The 20,124-nt window shown below is 44.0% G+C and overlaps 1 protein-coding gene across 2 annotated transcripts in view; it reads right to left on the reverse strand.

Moving 5' to 3' along the window:
- Nucleotides 1–3,267: 3,267 nt before the first annotated feature.
- gucy1b1 (guanylate cyclase 1 soluble subunit beta 1) overlaps nt 3,268–20,124 on the reverse strand; it is a 42,987-nt gene continuing 26,130 nt past the window's right edge. For both annotated transcript variants that reach the window (XM_046326637.1, XM_046326636.1), the window contains exons 11-13: nt 15,173–15,313; nt 5,021–5,175; nt 3,268–4,777 (exon numbers count right to left, since the gene is read on the reverse strand). In XM_046326637.1, the coding sequence (XP_046182593.1) occupies nt 4,645–4,777; nt 5,021–5,175; nt 15,173–15,313 (429 nt within the window). In that variant the 3' untranslated portion in view covers nt 3,268–4,644. The remainder of the gene's footprint in view (nt 4,778–5,020; nt 5,176–15,172; nt 15,314–20,124) is intronic.

Raw genomic sequence — 20,124 nt, forward strand, 5'->3', positions numbered from 1 at the left:
GCTTTCTTTACAATGAAAATATAGGTTAATAGATAGAAAAATGATTCCCTATCTAGCACCATTTCAATGTTTTATGCTACCTATAGTATGTCAGGTTCTTTTTCACTGAAGAGTTTAACCATATTCACCATGGTACACACAGATTTATTCCAGAAGTCTCGAAATTAATGAATGAATGAGTACTGTGCAGTGTGCAGACATGACACAACTGCCATCCTAAGAAGTCCTTCTGGACACCATTTTCCATTAGCAAACTTCACATGATCTATACACACACCTCAAAGAAGCTGTCTTTGGAAGATGCCTTTCTATTTTAGCTGTGGTAATGTAATCAATCAAAGGAACATTACTCAACAATGTAGATGTGGGAGGTTAATCATTAACAGCATTATACTCAGTAGTTGTGATAGGCATCAATTTGGAAAGGCTATATCGATATCTGTAAAAAATAAATGATAATGATATCGATATCAAGCATCCAATTGCATTTGAGCCCGGCACATCAAAAAGCTCAGATGACTGGCCAAGAGTTCACCACGTAGGCTAACCTTTAATGAAATAAGCCATACTAGCAAGAACAGTGTGCTGGTTTTTATTTTCTTTGAAGTTATCACATTATTCCCATGAAAAACCTGCAACGAGGCTTTTTTAACAACATTCCTAAAATAATTATATTTCAATTATACTGAATGTTTGTAAAGATGATAAAACTGCACATCTGGTGTAAAACATTTTACAATTTTTTTAAACATTTAATTTAGTTGCTTATTGAGATATTACAGCTACAGGAGATGGTGAATTGTGTTTTTTCGACAACACGCAATTCAAAGGTAATTTCCGATTTAGCCAACATCTGCAGAATTGACCGTGAGTGTAGTCTCTGCAAACACGGGAGCATTGCCTTTAAAAGGTTAATTGTCAACAAGGCATGAACGGATTGAATCATGGCCTGAGTTACATTATAAAAGTATAATGTCTGACATCCTATTTGGAATTCGGGCCTGCCATCTTGATGTGCATTCTCTAAAGAAGAGAACGTAAACCTGCTAGGCTAAAGACAAAGCAATATGACTGAGAGAGCACTCAGGCTCTCTTTTCTTGCTGATGGATAACAACAGATACTCAACTTCAGGGTCATAACCTGTCACACAGCATCAGGGCAAAAATATGTGACCCTTTCAGAAAGGCCCCTCTATTGTCTATATGTACGGTGCCTTCAGAAAGTATTCTGACCACTTTACTTTTTCCACATTCTGTTACATTACAGCCTTATTCTAAAATGTATTAAACATTAAATGTTTTCCTCATCAATGTACACACAATATCCTATAATAACAAAGTGAAATAAGTTTGGTTTTTTTTTGCAAAAAAAAAGAAAACTTCTTATTTACATAAATATTCAGACCCCTTTGCTATGGGACTCGAAATTGAGCTCTGGCGCATCCTGTTTCCACTGATCATCCTTGAGATGTTTCTACAACTTGATTGGAGTCCACCTGTGGTAATTTCAAGTGATTGGCCAGGATTTGGAAAGGGACATACCTGCCTATATAATATCCCACAGTTGACAGCTCATGTCAGAGCAAAAACCAAGCCATGAGGTCGAAATAATTGTCTGTAGAGCTCCGAGACAGGATTGTGTCAAGGCACAGATCTGTAGAAGGGTACCCAAAAATGTCTGCAGCATTGAAGGTCCCCAAGAACACAGTGTCTGCCATCATTCTTAAATGGAAGAAGTTTGAAACCACCAATACTCCGCCCGGCCAAACTGAGCAATCGCGGGAGAAGGGCCTTTGTCAGGGAGGTGACACTGACATAGATTCAGAGTTCCTCTGTGGAGATGGAAGATCCTTCCAGAAGGACAAACATCTCTGCAGCACTCAATCAATTAGGCCTTTATGGTAGAGTGGCCAGACGGAAGCTACTCCTCGGTAAAAGGCACATGACAGCATGCTTGGAGTTTGACAAAAGGCACCCAAAGGACTCTCAGACCATGAGAAACAAGACTCTCTGGTCTGATGAAACCAAGACTGAAGTATTTGGCCTGAATGCCAATCGTCACGTCTGGAGGAAACCTGGCACCATCCATACGGTGAAGCATATTGGTGGCAGCATCATGCTGTGGGGATGTGTTTCAGTGGCAGGGACTGGGAGACTAGTCAGGATCGTGCAAAGTGAAGAGAGATCCTTGATGAAAACCTGCTCCAGAGCACTCAGGACCTTAGACTGTGGTGAAGGTTTACCTTCCAACAGGACATCGATCCTAAGTACACAGGCAAAGACAATGCAGGAGTGGCTCTGGGACAAGTCTCTAAATGTCCTTGAGTGGCCCAGCTAGAGCCTGGACTTGAACCTGATCAAACATACCCAGAGAGACCTGAAAATAGCTGTGAAGTGACACTCCCAATCCAACCTGACAGAGCTTGAGAGGATCTGCAGAGAAGAATGGGAAAAACCCCCCAAATACAGATGTGCCAAGCTTGTAGCGTCATACCCAAGAAGACTTGAGGCTGTAATCGCTGCCAAAGGTGAAAGTACTGAATAAAGGGTCTGAATACTCATGTAAATGTACTATTTCTGTTTTTAATTTGCAAACATTTCTAAAAACCCATACCCGCAATAACATCTGCAGAATATGCGAACAATAACATTTTATTTGATTTATTTTATAGGACATGGCAGGTTTTAGTTTTTTTGTTGTCTGTTTGATTATGTACCTGAGTTTTAATTTTTATTGGTGTGTGTAGATATCTATATGATGTGTACCTCAATACTAGGATAGAAAGCCAATCAAATCATTCAGGATCATTAGGGAGGGTGGGTGGTAGGGTAAGACACATGGTACTAAACATTTCCCTCCTTTTTTGTGTACTCTGATCTGTGTACTCGGCTTATATGTCAGTCAGTATCAACAGTTCTACAACTGGCCACTTGAGGGCGCATTAACCAAGGATGATTTCCTCTGCTTCTGCAAGGGTGACTATTTCAGTTGCAAACAGTGACTTTGTTCAAAATGCATGAACTGTTTTCTAATTCCTCTGCTCACTTGGTACAGTATTGTATAGTAGAATTACCTCTTGCCTCACTTACTCCTTGACAGTCCACTCCTTTTCAAATATTTGATACATTTCTCCTATTATTGTCCCAACTATCTAGCCTGGTGGAAGCAGCCCGATCTCTGCTGGTTCCACCAGCCTACGAACGATCCCCATTACACGCCAGCATGGAAATAAGTAATCAAAACTAACAAATAAATAATACCACAGCTCTGGTAGCCTCTTTTTATTCAACAAAAATCATCAATGAAACAAACAGTCAATTAATTTATGTAAAAACAATAGTCTTTTCCTTCACAATAGCATGCCACATTGTGAGGCACTTGCGCATGAACAAGTTTTTTTGGGTGAGTGCAGTTTAAAATAAATGTCACACTTACAGAACAACATATTGGCAGTGTTAGGGAAGCTACTCTGACAATATCATTTATCAAGCTACCAATTACTTCACACTGGAAGAAGTTAAGCTATACTAAATCTACCCTAAAATATAGTTTACTTAACTAAAGTCACTTTGAAAAAGTAGTTCTCTACATCCAAATCGTGAAAATTATGAAATGTAAATCTGAAATGTCATAGTCTACAAATTGCAAGAATAGATCAAGTTGGGGTCATATGTTAACAGAATATGTCATTTAGCCTATTAAACACAAAAACGTTGTTTCAAGTGAGAATTAGGCAGGTTTGAGGTCGGGAAAAAAAGGAAATGATTGCAAAAAGAGTAGTGTTTATTTAGTTCCAGTAGTCAGCTACACCACTACATGGCAAAGAAAGTCATTAACTAATGACAACACTACCTAGATTTCAATGTAGTTCAACTACCACCAAGATACTGCATCATTTAGTTAATTTACTAGTTGAACTACATGTAGTTCACTACTACACAACACTGCTTATTGGTGTTAAAATGTATTTGGACAGTTAAGTGAAATATTTAATGTGTTTATTAATACATTATACCAAAAGTTCAGTATCTCCTACAGAATATGGAATTCACAGTTGAAATTATGATTTGGCCTATACATGTATATTATACCACAAATAAAAATAACAAAGAAAATCAGTGCACAGATACAAGATTAGTGAATAAATACGTAAAATACCACTTTAAATACTGGAATGGATAGAGAAAGAAAATACATGACGTTGTATTACAGTACGTGCCAGTACCTACAGTATATCCATAAAAATAGCTTCTTCATCTTCATCATACTAACTTAAACTTATAATCTACTTATGTCACTTGTAACAAACATATATACTACCAATAAGAATAACTGTTGGTGAAGGAGAGAACAAGGTATATTTCTAGACGTTAAAATTGTCTTCAGATACAGCAGGTTCTTGAAACTCACAAGTGACCCAGTGAGCAAAACTGGTCAGGCATGAGTTATGGTCCAGTTTTATGTTGATTGTAAAAAAAAATTTTTTTTTTAAACTTATCTTTTTAGCGGCCAGAAAAGGACATCTTCTCTTGGTTCTAATTTGGTTATCTGACGTCTCTTCAACCCGTAAAAAAACAAATTAGAACACAAAAATGACACTTTTATGCATTTTCCCGGCTGGGGAAAGGGAAATACTTTTGTGATCAAACATTGCTTTCAGTACTTTTGCGAGACAGAAAGTACACGTTCATGGGCTCCTTCTTGCCTTTCATGGTGATGGGTCCTCGGTACTCCAAATGAAACTGAGGGTCAGCATTCTCTGCCGACTGCAAACACCTGAAATCAAAGGTATTTCCCACATTTTCACAGATTTCAACAATATGTTGTTTCCAAAGGCTGCTTCAAAATAAGTGATTTTTTTCTCCCTTTAGCCCAACCCCCAAGACACACACATACAGAAGGGTTGAAGGACAGGGTCAGCAACAGTAATATACCATGCCATGCACGATCTTACAAACAATGGATGAGCACTTCACAGCAATGTCTCATTCATCTAAATAACGGCATATTTGTCCTTACCTGTAAGTATATTCTGAAATGTTGATTTTTCCCTTCTCTCCTGTGGTTTCTGTACGGCTGGTGAGGTTGACAGTATTTCCAAACAGGCAGTAGCGGGGCATCCTTTGACCTATGACCCCAGTTACCACCTCTCCTGTGTGGATCCCAATGGTTATCTATGGAGAGTAGAGGATTGTCAAGAAAACTGTGTCATGGTCGAGTAAGTAACACATATGTACATGCCTCCCGGGGTTTGATCCCCATTTAAAACCTACCTGCCTGTGTCCCAGCACCTGTTTTATGTCTGTCTAATAAAGCATGAAACATACTAAAGGTGGAGCGGGATTACACTCGGTTTAAAAAAAACTTGTATTTAATCCCTCGATTCCCACAATATTGGCACATGCTGAACAATGTGCATGAACCTATTGACTTCATCAAGCTGTTTGGACATTTCAGTGTCTGATCACCTGCCATGTAATAACCCAGTATATACAGTGGGGCAAAAAAGTATTTAGTCAGCCACCAATTGTGCATGTTCTCCCACTTAAAAATATGAGAGAGGCCTGTAATTTTCATCATAGGTACACTTCAACTATGACAGACAAAATGATTGAAAAAATCCAGAAAATCACATTGTAGGATTTTTAAATCATTTATTTGCAAACATGGTGGAAGATAAGTATTTGGTGACCTACAAACAAGCAAGATTTCTGTCTCTCACAGATCTGTAACTTCTGCTTTAAGAGGCTCCTCTGTCCTCCACTCGTTACCTGTATTAATGGCACCTGTATGAACTTGTTATCAGTATAAAAGACACCTGTCCACAACCTCAAACAGTCACACTCCAAACTCCACTATGGCCAAGACCAAAGAGCTGTCAAAGGACACCAGAAACAAAATTGTAGACCTGCACCAGGCTGGGAAGACTGAATCTGCAACAGGTAAGCAGCTAGGTTTGAAGAAATCAACTGTGGGAGAAATTATTAGGAAATGGAAGACATACAAGACCACTGATAATCTCCCTCGATCTGGGGCTCCACGCAAGATCTCACCCCGTGGGGTCAAAATTATCACAAGAACGGTGAGCAAAAATCCCAGAACCACACGGGGGGACCTAGTGAATGACCTGCAGAGAGCTGTGACCAAAGTAACAAAGCCTACCATCAGCAAGTGCATTGAAGATGAAACGTGGCTGGGTCTTTCAGCATGACAATGATCTCAAACACACCATCCGGGCAACGAAGGAATGGCTTCGTAAGAAGAATTTCAAGGTCCTGGTGTGGCCTAGCCAGTCTCCAGATCTCAACCCCATAGAAAATCTTTGGAGGGAGTTGAAAGTCCGTGTTGCCCAGCAACAGCCCCAAAACATCACTGCTCTAGAGGAGATCTGCATGGAGGAATGGGCCAAAATACCAGCAACAGTGTGTGAAAACCTTGTGAAGACTTACAGAAAACGTTTGACCTCTGTCATTGCCAACAAAGGGTATAAAACAAAGTATTGAGATAAACTTTTGTTATTGACCAAATACTTATTTTCCACCATAATTTGCAAATAAATTCATTAAAAATCCTACAATGTGATTTTCTGGATTTTTTTTTCTCATTTTGTCTGTCATAGTTGAAGTGTACGTATGATGAAAATTACAGGCCTCTCTCGTCTTTTTAAGTGAAAGAACTTGCACAATTGGTTGCTGACTTAATACTTTTTTGCCCCACTGTATCAGATAATTCACACAACATTCCTATCATCATAACTTCCATATAGCTAACCATTTTGGAACCGACTGTCAATAGTAAATGTACTGTTTACATAACACCCACCATGACGTTTACATCTTTGTAACCAAATGTTAAGCCAACGTTAAACAATAGACAGGGTTGATGATTTGTGTTCCACAAAGACATGGATAAACACCAGAGACAAGATAACTAGTCATTGGTCATGGAATGTTTAACAATGTATCTGCTGCAGTGTTGTTGTTCATAACATCTCTGCAGTGTGTCTAAATGTGAGCACAGTTGAAACAACTGTGAACATGTTTTTGGAACATGAGTTTGGAGGTGTTACAAGGTCAAGGTTTCTCAGGATCTCTACAGTTCTTTTACAGCTCTATGGGACTCCATGAGGTCATATGATGAGGTCATATGCTATCTGGGGGGGGGGGGCAACCTCCAGGCGGTTCACAACCTACGTGTTCATAATATTCTGTTTGCAGTGGCCCCATCCTCCTGGGGGCTCACAACCTACGTTTTCAAATACTATCTAGGGGGCCCCCAACACTGTGTGCCCATTAGGTAATCCGGCCCTGAGGGACTGTGCCAGTAGAATTAGGAATTGAGTGTACCAGTCAAATTGCCATGGTCTGAGTATGTTACTATATTTACTTGATTAGTGTAGTGTTAGCTAGCTACATAGTTGTCTTTGCTGTCTTCGTATCCAAGATAATTGTGTAGTTTAGAGCGTGTAGTCTTAGAGTGATTATCTTAATTTACCGAGGTTAGCTAGCCAGCTATTTGTCGTCCTTAACGTAGGAGACACTGCTAGCTAGCCAACAGCTAGCCAACGTCTACTGAATAGAACTTCCGCACTCAACAACCCGGTCGCATTCCGCTTCGCTCCACAGGTAGTATCACATTTTTCATTTCATTTCATTACAGCACAACGGTTTGATTTGTTTGATCGTAGCTAGCTACATAGCTAGCTACATAGCCGTCTGTGTATCAAAGATAATTGTGTAGTCTAGAGCGATTTTCTAGGTTAGCTAGCCAGCTATTGTCGTTCTTTTAACGCAACGTAACGTAATCAACACTGCTAGCTAGCCAGCTAGCCCCGAATAGCAGCACTGTAGAAACTACTACACTCAACGGAACGACTTGATTAGTGTAGTGTCAACAACGCAGCCACTGCCAACTAGCCTACAAAGTCAACAACGCAGCCACTGCCAGCTAGCCTACTTCAGCAGTACTGTATCATTTTTAATAATTTTAGTCAATAAGATTCTTGCTACGTAAGCTTAACTTTCTGAACATTCGAGACGTGTAGTCCACTTGTCATTCAATCTCCTTGCATTAGCGTAGCCTCTTCTGTAGCCTGTCAACTATGTGTCTGTCTATCCCTGTTCTCTCCTCTCTGCACAGACCATACAAACGCTCCACACCGCGTGGCCGCTGCCACCCTGATCTGGTGGTCCCAGCGCGCACGACCCACGTGGAGTTCCAGGTCTCCGGTAGCCTCTGGAACTGCCGATCTGCAGCCAACAAGGCAGAGTTCATCTCAGCCTATGCCTCCCTCCAGTCCCTCGACTTCTTGGCACTGACAGAAACATGGATCACCACAGATAACACTGCTACTGCTACTGCTCTCTCTTCGTCCGCCCACGTGTTCTCGCACACCCCGAGAGCTTCTGGTCAGCGGGGTGGTGGCATAGGGATCCTTATCTCTCCCATGTGGTCATTCTCTCTTTCTCCCCTTACTCATCTGTCTATCGCCTCCTTTGAATTTCATGCTGTCACAGTTACCAGCCCTTTCAAGCTTAACATCCTTATCATTTATCGCCCTCCAGGTCCCCTCGGAGAGTTCATCAATGAGCTTGATGCCTTGATAAGCTCCTTTCCTGAGGACGGCTCACCTCTCACAGTTCTGGGCGACTTTAACCTCCCCACGTCTACCTTTGACTCATTCCTCTCTGCCTCCTTCTTTCCACTCCTCTTTTGACCTCACCCTCTCACCTTCCCCCCCTACTCACAAGGCAGGCAATACGCTCGACCTCATCTTTACTAGATGCTGTTCTTCCACTAACCTCATTGCAACTCCCCTCCAAGTCTCCGACCACTACCTTGTATCCTTTTCCCTCTCGCTCTCATCCAACACTTCCCACACTGCCCCTACTCGGATGGTATCGCGCCGTCCCAACCTTCGCTCTCTCTCCCCCGCTACTCTCTCCTCTTCCATCCTATCATCTCTTCCCTCTGCTCAAACCTTCTCCAACCTATCTCCTGATTCTGCCTCCTCAACCCTCCTCTCCTCCCTTTCTGCATCCTTTGACTCTCTATGTCCCCTATCTTCCAGGCCGGCTCGGTCGTCCCCTCCCGCTCCGTGGCTTGACGACTCATTGCGAGCTCACAGAACAGGGCTCCGGAAGGCCGAGCGGAAATGGAGGAAAACTCGCCTCCCTGCGGACCTGGCATCCTTTCACTCCCTCCTCTCTACATTTTCCTCCTCTGTCTCTGCTGCTAAAGCCACTTTCTACCACTCTAAATTCCAAGCATCTGCCTCTAACCCTAGGAAGCTCTTTGCCACCTTCTCCTCCCTCCTGAATCCTCCTCCCCCTCCCCCCTCCTCCCTCTCTGCAGATGACTTCGTCAACCATTTTGAAAAGAAGATCGACGACATCCGATCCTCGTTTGCTAAGTCAAACAACACCGCTGGTTCTGCTCACACTGCCCTACCCTGTGCTCTGACCTCTTTCTCCCCTCTCTCTCCAGATGAAATCTCGCGTCTTGTGACGGCCGGCCGCCCAACAACCTGCCCGCTCGACCCTATCCCCTCCTCTCTTCTCCAGACCATTTCCGGAGACCTTCTCCCTTACCTCACCTCGCTCATCAACTTATCCCTGACCGCTGGCTACGTCCCTTCCGTCTTCAAGAGAGCGAGAGTTGCACCCCTTCTGAAAAAACCTACACTCGATCCCTCCGATGTCAACAACTACAGACCAGTATCCCTTCTTTCTTTTCTCTCCAAAACTCTTGAACGTGCCGTCCTTGGTCAGCTCTCCCGCTATCTCTCTCAGAATGACCTTCTTGATCCAAATCAGTCAGGTTTCAAGACTAGTCATTCAACTGAGACTGCTCTTCTCTGTATCACGGAGGCGCTCCGCACCGCTAAAGCTAACTCTCTCTCCTCTGCTCTCATCCTTCTAGACCTATCGGCTGCCTTCGATACTGTGAACCATCAGATCCTCCTCTCCACCCTCTCCGAGTTGGGCATCTCCGGCGCGGCCCACGCTTGGATTGCGTCCTACCTGACAGGTCGCTCCTACCAGGTGGCGTGGCGAGAATCTGTCTCCTCACCACGCGCTCTCACCACTGGTGTCCCCCAGGGCTCTGTTCTAGGCCCTCTCCTATTCTCGCTATACACCAAGTCACTTGGCTCTGTCATAACCTCACATGGTCTCTCCTATCATTGCTATGCAGACGACACACAATTAATCTTCTCCTTTCCCCCTTCTGATGACCAGGTGACGAATCGCATCTCTGCATGTCTGGCAGACATATCAGTGTGGATGACGGATCACCACCTCAAGCTGAACTTCGGCAAGACGGAGCTGCTCTTCCTCCCGGGGAAGGACTGCCCGTTCCATGATCTCGCCATCACGGTTGACAACTCCATTGTGTCCTCCTCCCAGAGCGCTAAGAACCTTGGCGTGATCCTGGACAACAAACTGTCGTTCTCAACTAACATCAAGGCGGTGGCCCGTTCCTGTAGGTTCATGCTCTACAACATCCGCAGAGTACGACCCTGCCTCACACAGGAAGCGGCGCAGGTCCTAATCCAGGCACTTGTCATCTCCCGTCTGGATTACTGCAACTCGCTGTTGGCTGGGCTCCCTACCTGTGCCATTAAACCCCTACAACTCATCCAGAACGCCGCAGCCCGTCTAGTGTTCAACCTTCCCAAGTTCTCTCACGTCACCCCGCTCCTCCGCTCTCTCCACTGGCTTCCAGTTGAAGCTCGCATCCGCTACAAGACCATGGCGTGGTCCGTGACGTCACTTGCTCTGAGACCTTGAAGTAGTGGTTCCCCTTGCTCTGCAAGGGCCGCGGCTTTTGTGGAGCGATGGGTAACGATGCTTCGTGGGTGACTGTTGTTGATGTGTGCAGAGGGTCCCTGGTTCGCGCCCGGGTATGGGCGAGGGGACGGTCTAAAGTTATACTTTTACATATGTGTAAGGTGAAAGAAAGAGCACGTAAAATGAGATGAAATATTTAGACTCTAAATGAAATAACAAATCCATAAACATTCCATTGAATGTAGCAGATCCTCTATTTGGGTCTCTTATGGGTTCAGGACCTTCAGTGCTCGAACAGTGAGAACAGAACACAAGCTGAACACTAAATGTTTAGGATAACGTGGAATGGGGACCTATTTTTTTTGTACCTTGGGCAGTGAGATGATTGGAGGTTGTTTCTACTGCCAAACTGGGATCCTCTCCACCCCATGCCATGTGTCTGATAAACAATGTTTTGTTAGCCAGATGTGATTTTCCAATGCCAAGTCTCCAAGAGTCACTGATACAATAACAAACTCAATCCGTCAGTTAAACAAAAAGTCTGCTGTTTAACATCCAAGTTACAGCTCTTACAATGTCTTATGTGGACAGTGGCTTTTTTGAAGAAGAGTTTATAAATACTTTATGCTAAAAAATACTAAGGGGTAAAGCGACAAAAACAAATCATTCACTAATTTCTGAGACGGGACGATAAAAAAGAGATTACTAAATAAGAGTCAGTACTGTATATCGCAATACTCTTATAATTTGTTTAATGTAATATGATACATATTTCATGAATGAACTATGCTTATGATTATAATTTCCTGGGTTTATGATTTGTGATATTTATTTATTTTTATTTCACCTTTATTTAACCAGGTAGGCAAGTTGAGAACAAGTTCTCATTTACAACTGCAATCTGGCCAAGATAAAGCTCAAATATCAAGTATATTGCATCATATCCTTACTATTTACTTATCTCACTTTCTTATTAATAGGACTAACAAAATCAAAAATAGATATACATCTACAAACTTGCACATCTCCACATTACAACTGTAGCCCTGACAACTGTAGCTTGTTTCGGCCTGCTCTAGTGGTTGCTTCACACAATCTCGCGCTAGCCTGCCAAGTCAGTGAGTCAGTTGAATGAGTTGAACTGAAAACTGAAGAGAAAAGCACCAGATAAACAAATTATTAACGTTATCATCACGGTGAGTGAGTTATAAAGCATAGGATATGAAACACCAAGTTAAACGGAGTGTAATGATATAATTGTTATTTTTTATAATTTTAGTTTAATTAATGTATAAAAGACCATTAGCATAGAAGCTAATGTCAGCTAAAGTTAGAGCCAGTCAAGATAGCCTGTCATAGTCATGGCGACAATAAACGTTCAAAACAGAGTGTAAACAGAGGGAAACATTGTATTTTGTTGTTAGGAATATGTTGAGAATTACATGATGAAAATGTATTTATAAGATATGATATTTGATACCATTATAAATATATTTTTGTTGTACAGCACAAATATCATACCACCCCCAAAATGCTAACCTCCCCTGTTATTATAATAGTAAGAGGTTAAACATGTTTTGGGGGTATGATATTGTGCATCTGTAACTTTCTCACTCATCATTATTCACGATTCATCCAGGACTATCCGTAGTCATGGTAGCATCCATATTAATGCAAAGTGTTTAGAAACCTATTATATTCTTATTTACAATAAAAGTGACTTCAAAATGACTATATTATTTACTATTAATTTCTATGGAGCACAAAATTGATTATCAAATTGATTATCAATTGCGATACAGTTAGATACACAAGGCCCTTTACTTTCATATCACATCAAAATAATTTCACAAATGCAAAATGTACACTTACTGTACACTGATTTAACCGGCTTTATCACAGGTACAGTCAACAGTATTTTTCAGTGACAACACTTTTCTGGTGGCCCTCTTCCATTACACACAGGTGTAACATGGAGATGTGGCTGTGTGGGAACACTAGCTCTAGCAAGGTGTGTATCAATTGAACCTTTAGTTTAAAATATTTTTATCTCTCGCTGATATGAAAGATGAGGTCCTTATGCTTCCAAAACCGTACCGCAAGTGATCCATGTTAATGTTCAGACCGAGCATCTTAACAAAACTCCCCCGTACAGAAGACGCCCTCGTCCAATTACTCTTATGTGTAATGTAATGGAACAGATGAACGACGTGGAACAAAGGGTAATGTAGGATATGTACAAGTAAGTATCCCATATTAGGTACTACTACTTGGATAGATAGGAGGCAGAGTTTGCAAACAAAGGTAAAATACTGCATACTGTATGTTTGCAAGTCATTACAAGTCATTACTTGGCAGTGACTGTGCCACCCAAAGACACATTGTATCACATACTGCGAACAAACTGTGTGTGGAGCACCCTTTCTTCTCATAGGCAGTACTCAAATGTGTTGGGACTTGTTGCTGTCATGTTGCTGAGTTGTGTCCCGATACTCTTCCCTTCGCCCGAAGTGTGCACTTGCATACTCCCAAGATGAGGAGTTGGCAAGTGCTCTCTCAACCACCTATAACGCCTATTCCTATAACTGAGGGCTACAGCAATGTTACAATGAGGGAATTTGATTAAACTGGCCCGGATGGGCGGAGATTGCACCAGGAGAAAAGTGATTGTTTTGAAAACCAGGCGCAACCTGGTGGAGTAATATTCTGAATGTGAAGTAATAATTTAGGATTCAGAGTGTTCACATGCAAATTGTTGTTTGTCCTGGTAAAAAAAAGAAAAAGTACTTGATCTGCCTTCCCAAGTAGAATTATTAAAATTCTAACATACAGTGCCTTCGGAAAGTATTCAGACCCCTTGACTTTTTCCACATTTTGTTACATTACTCCCTTAATATAAAATTGATTAAATAAAAAATCCTCAGCAATCTACACACAATACAGGACAAAGCAAAAACGGTTTTTTACGCATTTTTACAAACGATTTCATTTGAGTCCACCTGTGGTAATTTCAATTGATTGGACATTATTTGGAAAGGCACACACCTGTCTACATTGGGTCCCACAGTTGACAGTGCATGACAGAGCAAAAACCAAGCCACGAGGTCAAAGGAATTGTCTGTAGAGCTCCGAGACAGGATTGTGTCAAGGCACAGATCTGGGGAAGGGTACCAAAAAATGTCTGCAGCATTGAAGGTCCTCAAGAACACAGTGGCCTCTATCATTCTTAAATGGAAGAAGTTTGGAACCACTAAGACTTTTCCTAGAGCTGGCCGCCCGGAAATTGGGGGAGAAGGGCCTTGGTCAGGGAGGTGACCAAGAACCCAATGGTCACTCTGACAGAGCTCTATAGTTCCTCTGTGGAGATGGGAGAAACTTTCAGAAGGACAATCATCTCTGCACCCTTTATGGTAGAGTGGCCAGACGGAAGCAAGCCACTCCTCAGTAAAAGGCACATGACAGCCCGCTTGGAGTTTGACAAAAGGTACCTAAAGACTCTCAGACCATGAGAAACAAGATTCTCTGGTCTGATGAAACTCTTTGGCCTAAATTTCAAGAGTCACGTCTGGAGGAAACCTGGCACCATCCCTACGTTGAAGCATGGTGGTGGCAGCATCATGCTGTGTGGATGTTTTTCAGCAGCAGGGACTGGGAGTCAGGATCAAGGCAAAGATGAACGGAGCAAAGTACAGAGAGATCCTTGATGAAAACCTGCTCCAGAGCGCTCAGGCCCTCAGATTGGGATGAAGGTTCACCTTCCAACAGGACATCAACCCTAAGCACACAGCCAAGACAATGTATGAGTGGCTTTGGGAGAAGTGTCTGAATGTCCTTGAGTGGCCCAGCCAAGAGCCCGGACTTGAACCCGATCTAACATACCTGGAGAGACCTGAAAATAGCTGTGCAGCAACGTTCCCCATCCACCCTGAAAGAGCTGGAGAGGATCTGCAGAGAAGACTACAGGTGTTCCAAGCTTGTACCGTCATACCCAAGAAGACTCGAGGCTGTAATCGCTGCCAAAGGTGCTTCAACAAAGGTCTGAATACTTATGTAAATGTGATATTTTTTAAATATTTGTTTATAAATTAGAAAACAATTCTGAATACTTTCAGAAACACTGTACACTGAAATAACTGCAATTTTTCAGACACCTCAATAGATGTGAACAAATTGGTCCCCCCAAAAATGTGTCCCTCAGTTGAATTTCGAAATCCCCATGTGGCCCTTGAGCCAAAATTATTTCCCACCCCTCGTCTAGCACTTTGTTGTTTCTGGACAAGGCTGCTGATAGGGTTCAGCCAGCACTAGCATTCACGTTTGCTCCATTTCTCAATTGATTTTGGTCAAAATGTTGGAAAAAATAAACATATCCCATCCTCACCTGTACTGGATCTTCATCCACTTTGACCTGTCCAGCAATCTCCATCATGTCCAGGGCCAGGTGGCAGATAGATTGAGCGTGGTGGGTACATGGTTCTGGCAGCCCACTGACCGTCATGTACTTATCACCCACTGTCTCCACCTATAGAAAGAGAGACGTTTTGGTTACTAGGCATAACGTTATATCAGAAAATGCTGTGAGATGTAAGTGGTTAAATGTGAAAAGGACGTGAAGTCTAGAAAACACTGTCATTTTTAACACTATTCTTATTGCCCCATTTATATCACTCACTGTTTCCACCGAAAGGTAGAGGGAGCTATTACTATGCAGAATCTTATAACACACAATATTTTTTCCCCTTAATGTAAGTCCTTATGATGAAAAGGATATTTGGATTTCAGTGGTTCATCAAACTAGAAAGTGCCACTTGAGGTCACAAATAGAGGTCGGACGATTAATCGGAATGGCCGATTAGGGGCGATTTCAAGTTTCCATAACAATCGGAAATCTGCATTTTTGGTCACCGATTTTGCTACAAAAAACGTATTTTATTTTATTTTTTTACACCTGTATTTCATCTTTATTTAACTAGGCAAGTCAGTTAAGAACACATTCTTATTTTCAATAACGGCCTAGGAACGGTGGGTTAACTGCCTCGTTCAGGGGCAGAATGAGAGATTTTCACCCTATCAGCTCAGGGGATTCAATCTTGAAACTTTACAGTTAACTAGTCCAACGCTCTAACCACCTGCCTCTCATTGCATTCCACGAGGAGACTGCCTGTTACTCGAATGCAGTAAGTCAAGGTAAGTTGCTAGCTAGAATTAAACTTATCTTATAAAAAACAATCAATTAATCAATCATAATCACTAGTTAACTACACATGGTTGATGATATTACTAGTTTATTACATTTACATTTAAGTCATTTAGCAGACGCTCTTATCCAGAGCGACTTACAAATTGGTGCATTCACCTTATGACATCCAGTGGAACAACCACTTTACAATAGTGCATCTAAGTATTTTAAGGGGGGGGGTGAGAAGGATTACTTTATCCTATCCTAGGTATTCCTTAAAGAGGTGGGGTTTCAGGTGTCTCCGGAAGGTGGTGATTGACTCCGCTGTCCTGGCGTCGTGAGGGAGTTTGTTCCACCATTGGGGAGCCAGAGCAGCGAACAGTTTTGACTGAGCTGAGCGGGAACTGTACTTCCTCAGTGGTAGGGAGGCGAGCAGGCCAGAGGTGGATGAACGCAGTGCCCTTATTTGGGTGTAGGGCCTGATCAGAGCCTGGAGGTACTGAGGTGCCGTTCCCCTCACAGCTCCGTAGGCAAGCACCATGGTCTTGTAGCGGATGCGAGCTTCAACTGGAAGCCAGTGGAGAGAGCGGAGGAGCGGGGTGACGTGAGAGAACTTGGGAAGGTTGAACACTAGATGGGCTGCGGCGTTCTGGATGAGTTGTAGGGGTTTAATGGCACAGGCAGGGAGCCCAGCCAACAGCGAGTTGCAGTAATCCAGACGGGAGATGACAAGTGCCTGGATTAGGACCTGCGCCGCTTCCTGTGTGAGGCAGGGTCGTACTCTGCGGATGTTGTAGAGCATGAACCTACAGGAACGGGCCACCGCCTTGATGTTAGTTGAGAACGACAGTTTGTTGTCCAGGATCACGCCAAGGTTCTTAGCGCTCTGGGAGGAGGACACAATGGAGTTGTCAACCGTGATGGCGAGATCATGGAACGGGCAGTCCTTCCCCGGGAGGAAGAGCAGCTCCGTCTTGCCGAAGTTCAGCTTGAGGTGGTGATCCGTCATCCACACTGATATGTCTGCCAGACATGCAGAGATGCGATTCGCCACCTGGTCATCAGAAGGGGGAAAGGAGAAGATTAATTGTGTGTCGTCTGCATAGCAATGATAGGAGAGACCATGTGAGGTTATGACAGAGCCAAGTGACTTGGTGTATAGCGAGAATAGGAGAGGGCCTAGAACAGAGCCCTGGGGGACACCAGTGGTGAGAGCGCGTGGTGAGGAGACAGATTCTCGCCACGCCACCTGGTAGGAGCGACCTGTCAGGTAGGACGCAATCCAAGCGTGGGCCGCGCCGGAGATGCCCAACTCGGAGAGGGTGGAGAGGAGGATCTGATGGTTCACAGTATCGAAGGCAGCCGATAGGTCTAGAAGGATGAGAGCAGAGGAGAGAGAGTTAGCTTTAGCGGTGCGGAGCGCCTCCGTGATACAGAGAAGAGCAGTCTCAGTTGAATGACTAGTCTTGAAACCTGACTGATTTGGATCAAGAAGGTCATTCTGAGAGAGATAGCGGGAGAGCTGACCAAGGACGGCACGTTCAAGAGTTTTGGAGAGAAGAGAAAGAAGGGATACTGGTCTGTAGTTGTTGACATCGGAGGGATCGAGTGTAGGTTTTTTCAGAAGGGGTGCAACTCTCGCTCTCTTGAAGACGGAAGGGACGTAGCCAGCGGTCAGGGATAAGTTGATGAGCGAGGTGAGGTAAGGGAGAAGGTCTCCGGAAATGGTCTGGAGAAGAGAGGAGGGGATAGGGTCGAGCGGGCAGGTTGTTGGGCGGCCGGCCGTCACAAGACGCGAGATTTCATCTGGAGAGAGAGGGAGAAAGAGGTCAGAGCACAGGGTAGGGCAGTGTGAGCAGAACCAGCGGTGTTGTTTGACTTAGCAAACGAGGATCGGATGTCGTCGATCTTCTTTTCAAAATGGTTGACGAAGTCATCTGCAGAGAGGGAGGAGGGGGGGAGGGGGAGGAGGATTCAGGAGGGAGGAGAATGTGGCAAAGAGCTTCCTAGGGTTAGAGGCAGATGCTTGGAATTTAGAGTGGTAGAAAGTGGCTTTAGCAGCAGAGACAGAGGAGGAAAATGTAGAGAGGAGGGAGTGAAAGGATGCCAGGTCCGCAGGGAGGCGAGTTTTCCTCCATTTCCGCTCGGCCTTCCGGAGCCCTGTTCTGTGAGCTCGCATTGAGTCGTCAAGCCACGGAGCGGGAGGGGAGGACCGAGCCGGCCTGGAAGATAGGGGACATAGAGAGTCAAAGGATGCAGAAAGGGAGGAGAGGAGGGTTGAGGAGGCAGAATCAGGAGATAGGTTGGAGAAGGTTTGAGCAGAGGGAAGAGATGATAGGATGGAAGAGGAGAGAGTAGCGGGGGAGAGAGAGCGAAGGTTGGGACGGCGCGATACCATCCGAGTAGGGGCAGTGTGGGAAGTGTTGGATGAGAACGAGAGGGAAAAGGATACAAGGTAGTGGTCGGAGACTTGGAGGGGAGTTGCAATGAGGTTAGTGGAAGAACAGCATCTAGTAAAGATGAGGTCGAGCGTATTGCCTGCCTTGTGAGTAGGGGGGAAGGTGAGAGGGTGAGGTCAAAAGAGGAGAGGAGTGGAAAGAAGGAGGCAGAGAGGAATGAGTCAAAGGTAGACGTGGGGAGGTTAAAGTCGCCCAGAACTGTGAGAGGTGAGCCGTCCTCAGGAAAGGAGCTTATCAAGGCATCAAGCTCATTGATGAACTCTCCGAGGGGACCTGGAGGGCGATAAATGATAAGGATGTTAAGCTTGAAAGGGCTGGTAACTGTGACAGCATGAAATTCAAAGGAGGCGATAGACAGATGGGTAAGGGGAGAAAGAGAGAATGACCACATGGGAGAGATAAGGATCCCTATGCCACCACCCCGCTGACCAGAAGCTCTCGGGGTGTGCGAGAACACGTGGGCGGACGAAGAGAGAGCAGTAGGAGTAGCAGTGTTATCTGTGGTGATCCATGTTTCTGTCAGTGCCAAGAAGTCGAGGGACTGGAGGGAGGCATAGGCTGAGATGAACTCTGCCTTGTTGGCTGCAGATCGGCAGTTCCAGAGGCTACCGGAGACCTGGAACTCCACGTGGGTCGTGCGCGCTGGGACCACCAGATTAGGGTGGCAGCGGCCACGCGGTGTGGAGCGTTTGTATGGTCTGTGCAGAGAGGAGAGAACAGGGATAGACAGACACATAGTTGACAGGCTACAGAAGAGGCTACGCTAATGCAAGGAGATTGGAATGACAAGTGGACTACACGTCTCGAATGTTCAGAAAGTTAAGCTTACGTAGCAAGAATCTTATTGACTAAAATTATTAAAAATGATACAGTACTGCTGAAGTAGGCTAGCTGGCAGTGGCTGCGTTGTTGACTTTGTAGGCTAGCTGACAGTGGCTGCGTTGTTGACACTACACTAATCAAGTCGTTCCGTTGAGTGTAGTAGTTTCTACAGTGCTGCTATTCGGGGCTAGCTGGCTAGCTAGCAGTGTTGATTACGTTACGTTGCGTTAAAAGAACGACAATAGCTGGCTAGCTAACCTAGAAAATCGCTCTAGACTACACAATTATCTTTGATACACAGACGGCTATGTAGCTAGCTATGTAGCTAGCTACGATCAAACAAATCAAACCGTTGTGCTGTAATGAAATGAAATGAAAAATGTGATACTACCTGTGGAGCGAAGCGGAATGCGACCGGGTTGTTGAGTGCGGAAGTTCTATTCAGTAGACGTTGGCTAGCTGTTGGCTAGCTAGCAGTGTCTCCTACGTTAAGGACGACAAATAGCTGGCTAGCTAACCTCGGTAAATTAAGATAATCACTCTAAGACTACACGCTCTAAACTACACAATTATCTTGGATACGAAGACAGCAAAGACAACTATGTAGCTAGCTAACACTACACTAATCAAGTCGTTCAGTTGAGTGTAATAGTTTCTACAGTGCTGCTATTCGGTAGACGGTGGACGTTTGCTAGCTGGCTAGCTGCTGGGCAGATAGCAGTGTAGACTACGTTAGGACGACGAAATACGAAGTTGCAATAGAAGTGCTGACTGTTTCACTTTGTTGTCCTCTTTCTTTTCCTTTTTCTTCTGTCCTTCTTTTGTCCTTATTTTGTCTTCCTTTCTTCTGTTAACTAGATATTTTTTGTTGTT

Source organism: Oncorhynchus gorbuscha, linkage group LG24 (genome assembly GCF_021184085.1).
Source record: "Oncorhynchus gorbuscha isolate QuinsamMale2020 ecotype Even-year linkage group LG24, OgorEven_v1.0, whole genome shotgun sequence".
Classification (NCBI taxonomy): domain Eukaryota; kingdom Metazoa; phylum Chordata; class Actinopteri; order Salmoniformes; family Salmonidae; genus Oncorhynchus; species Oncorhynchus gorbuscha.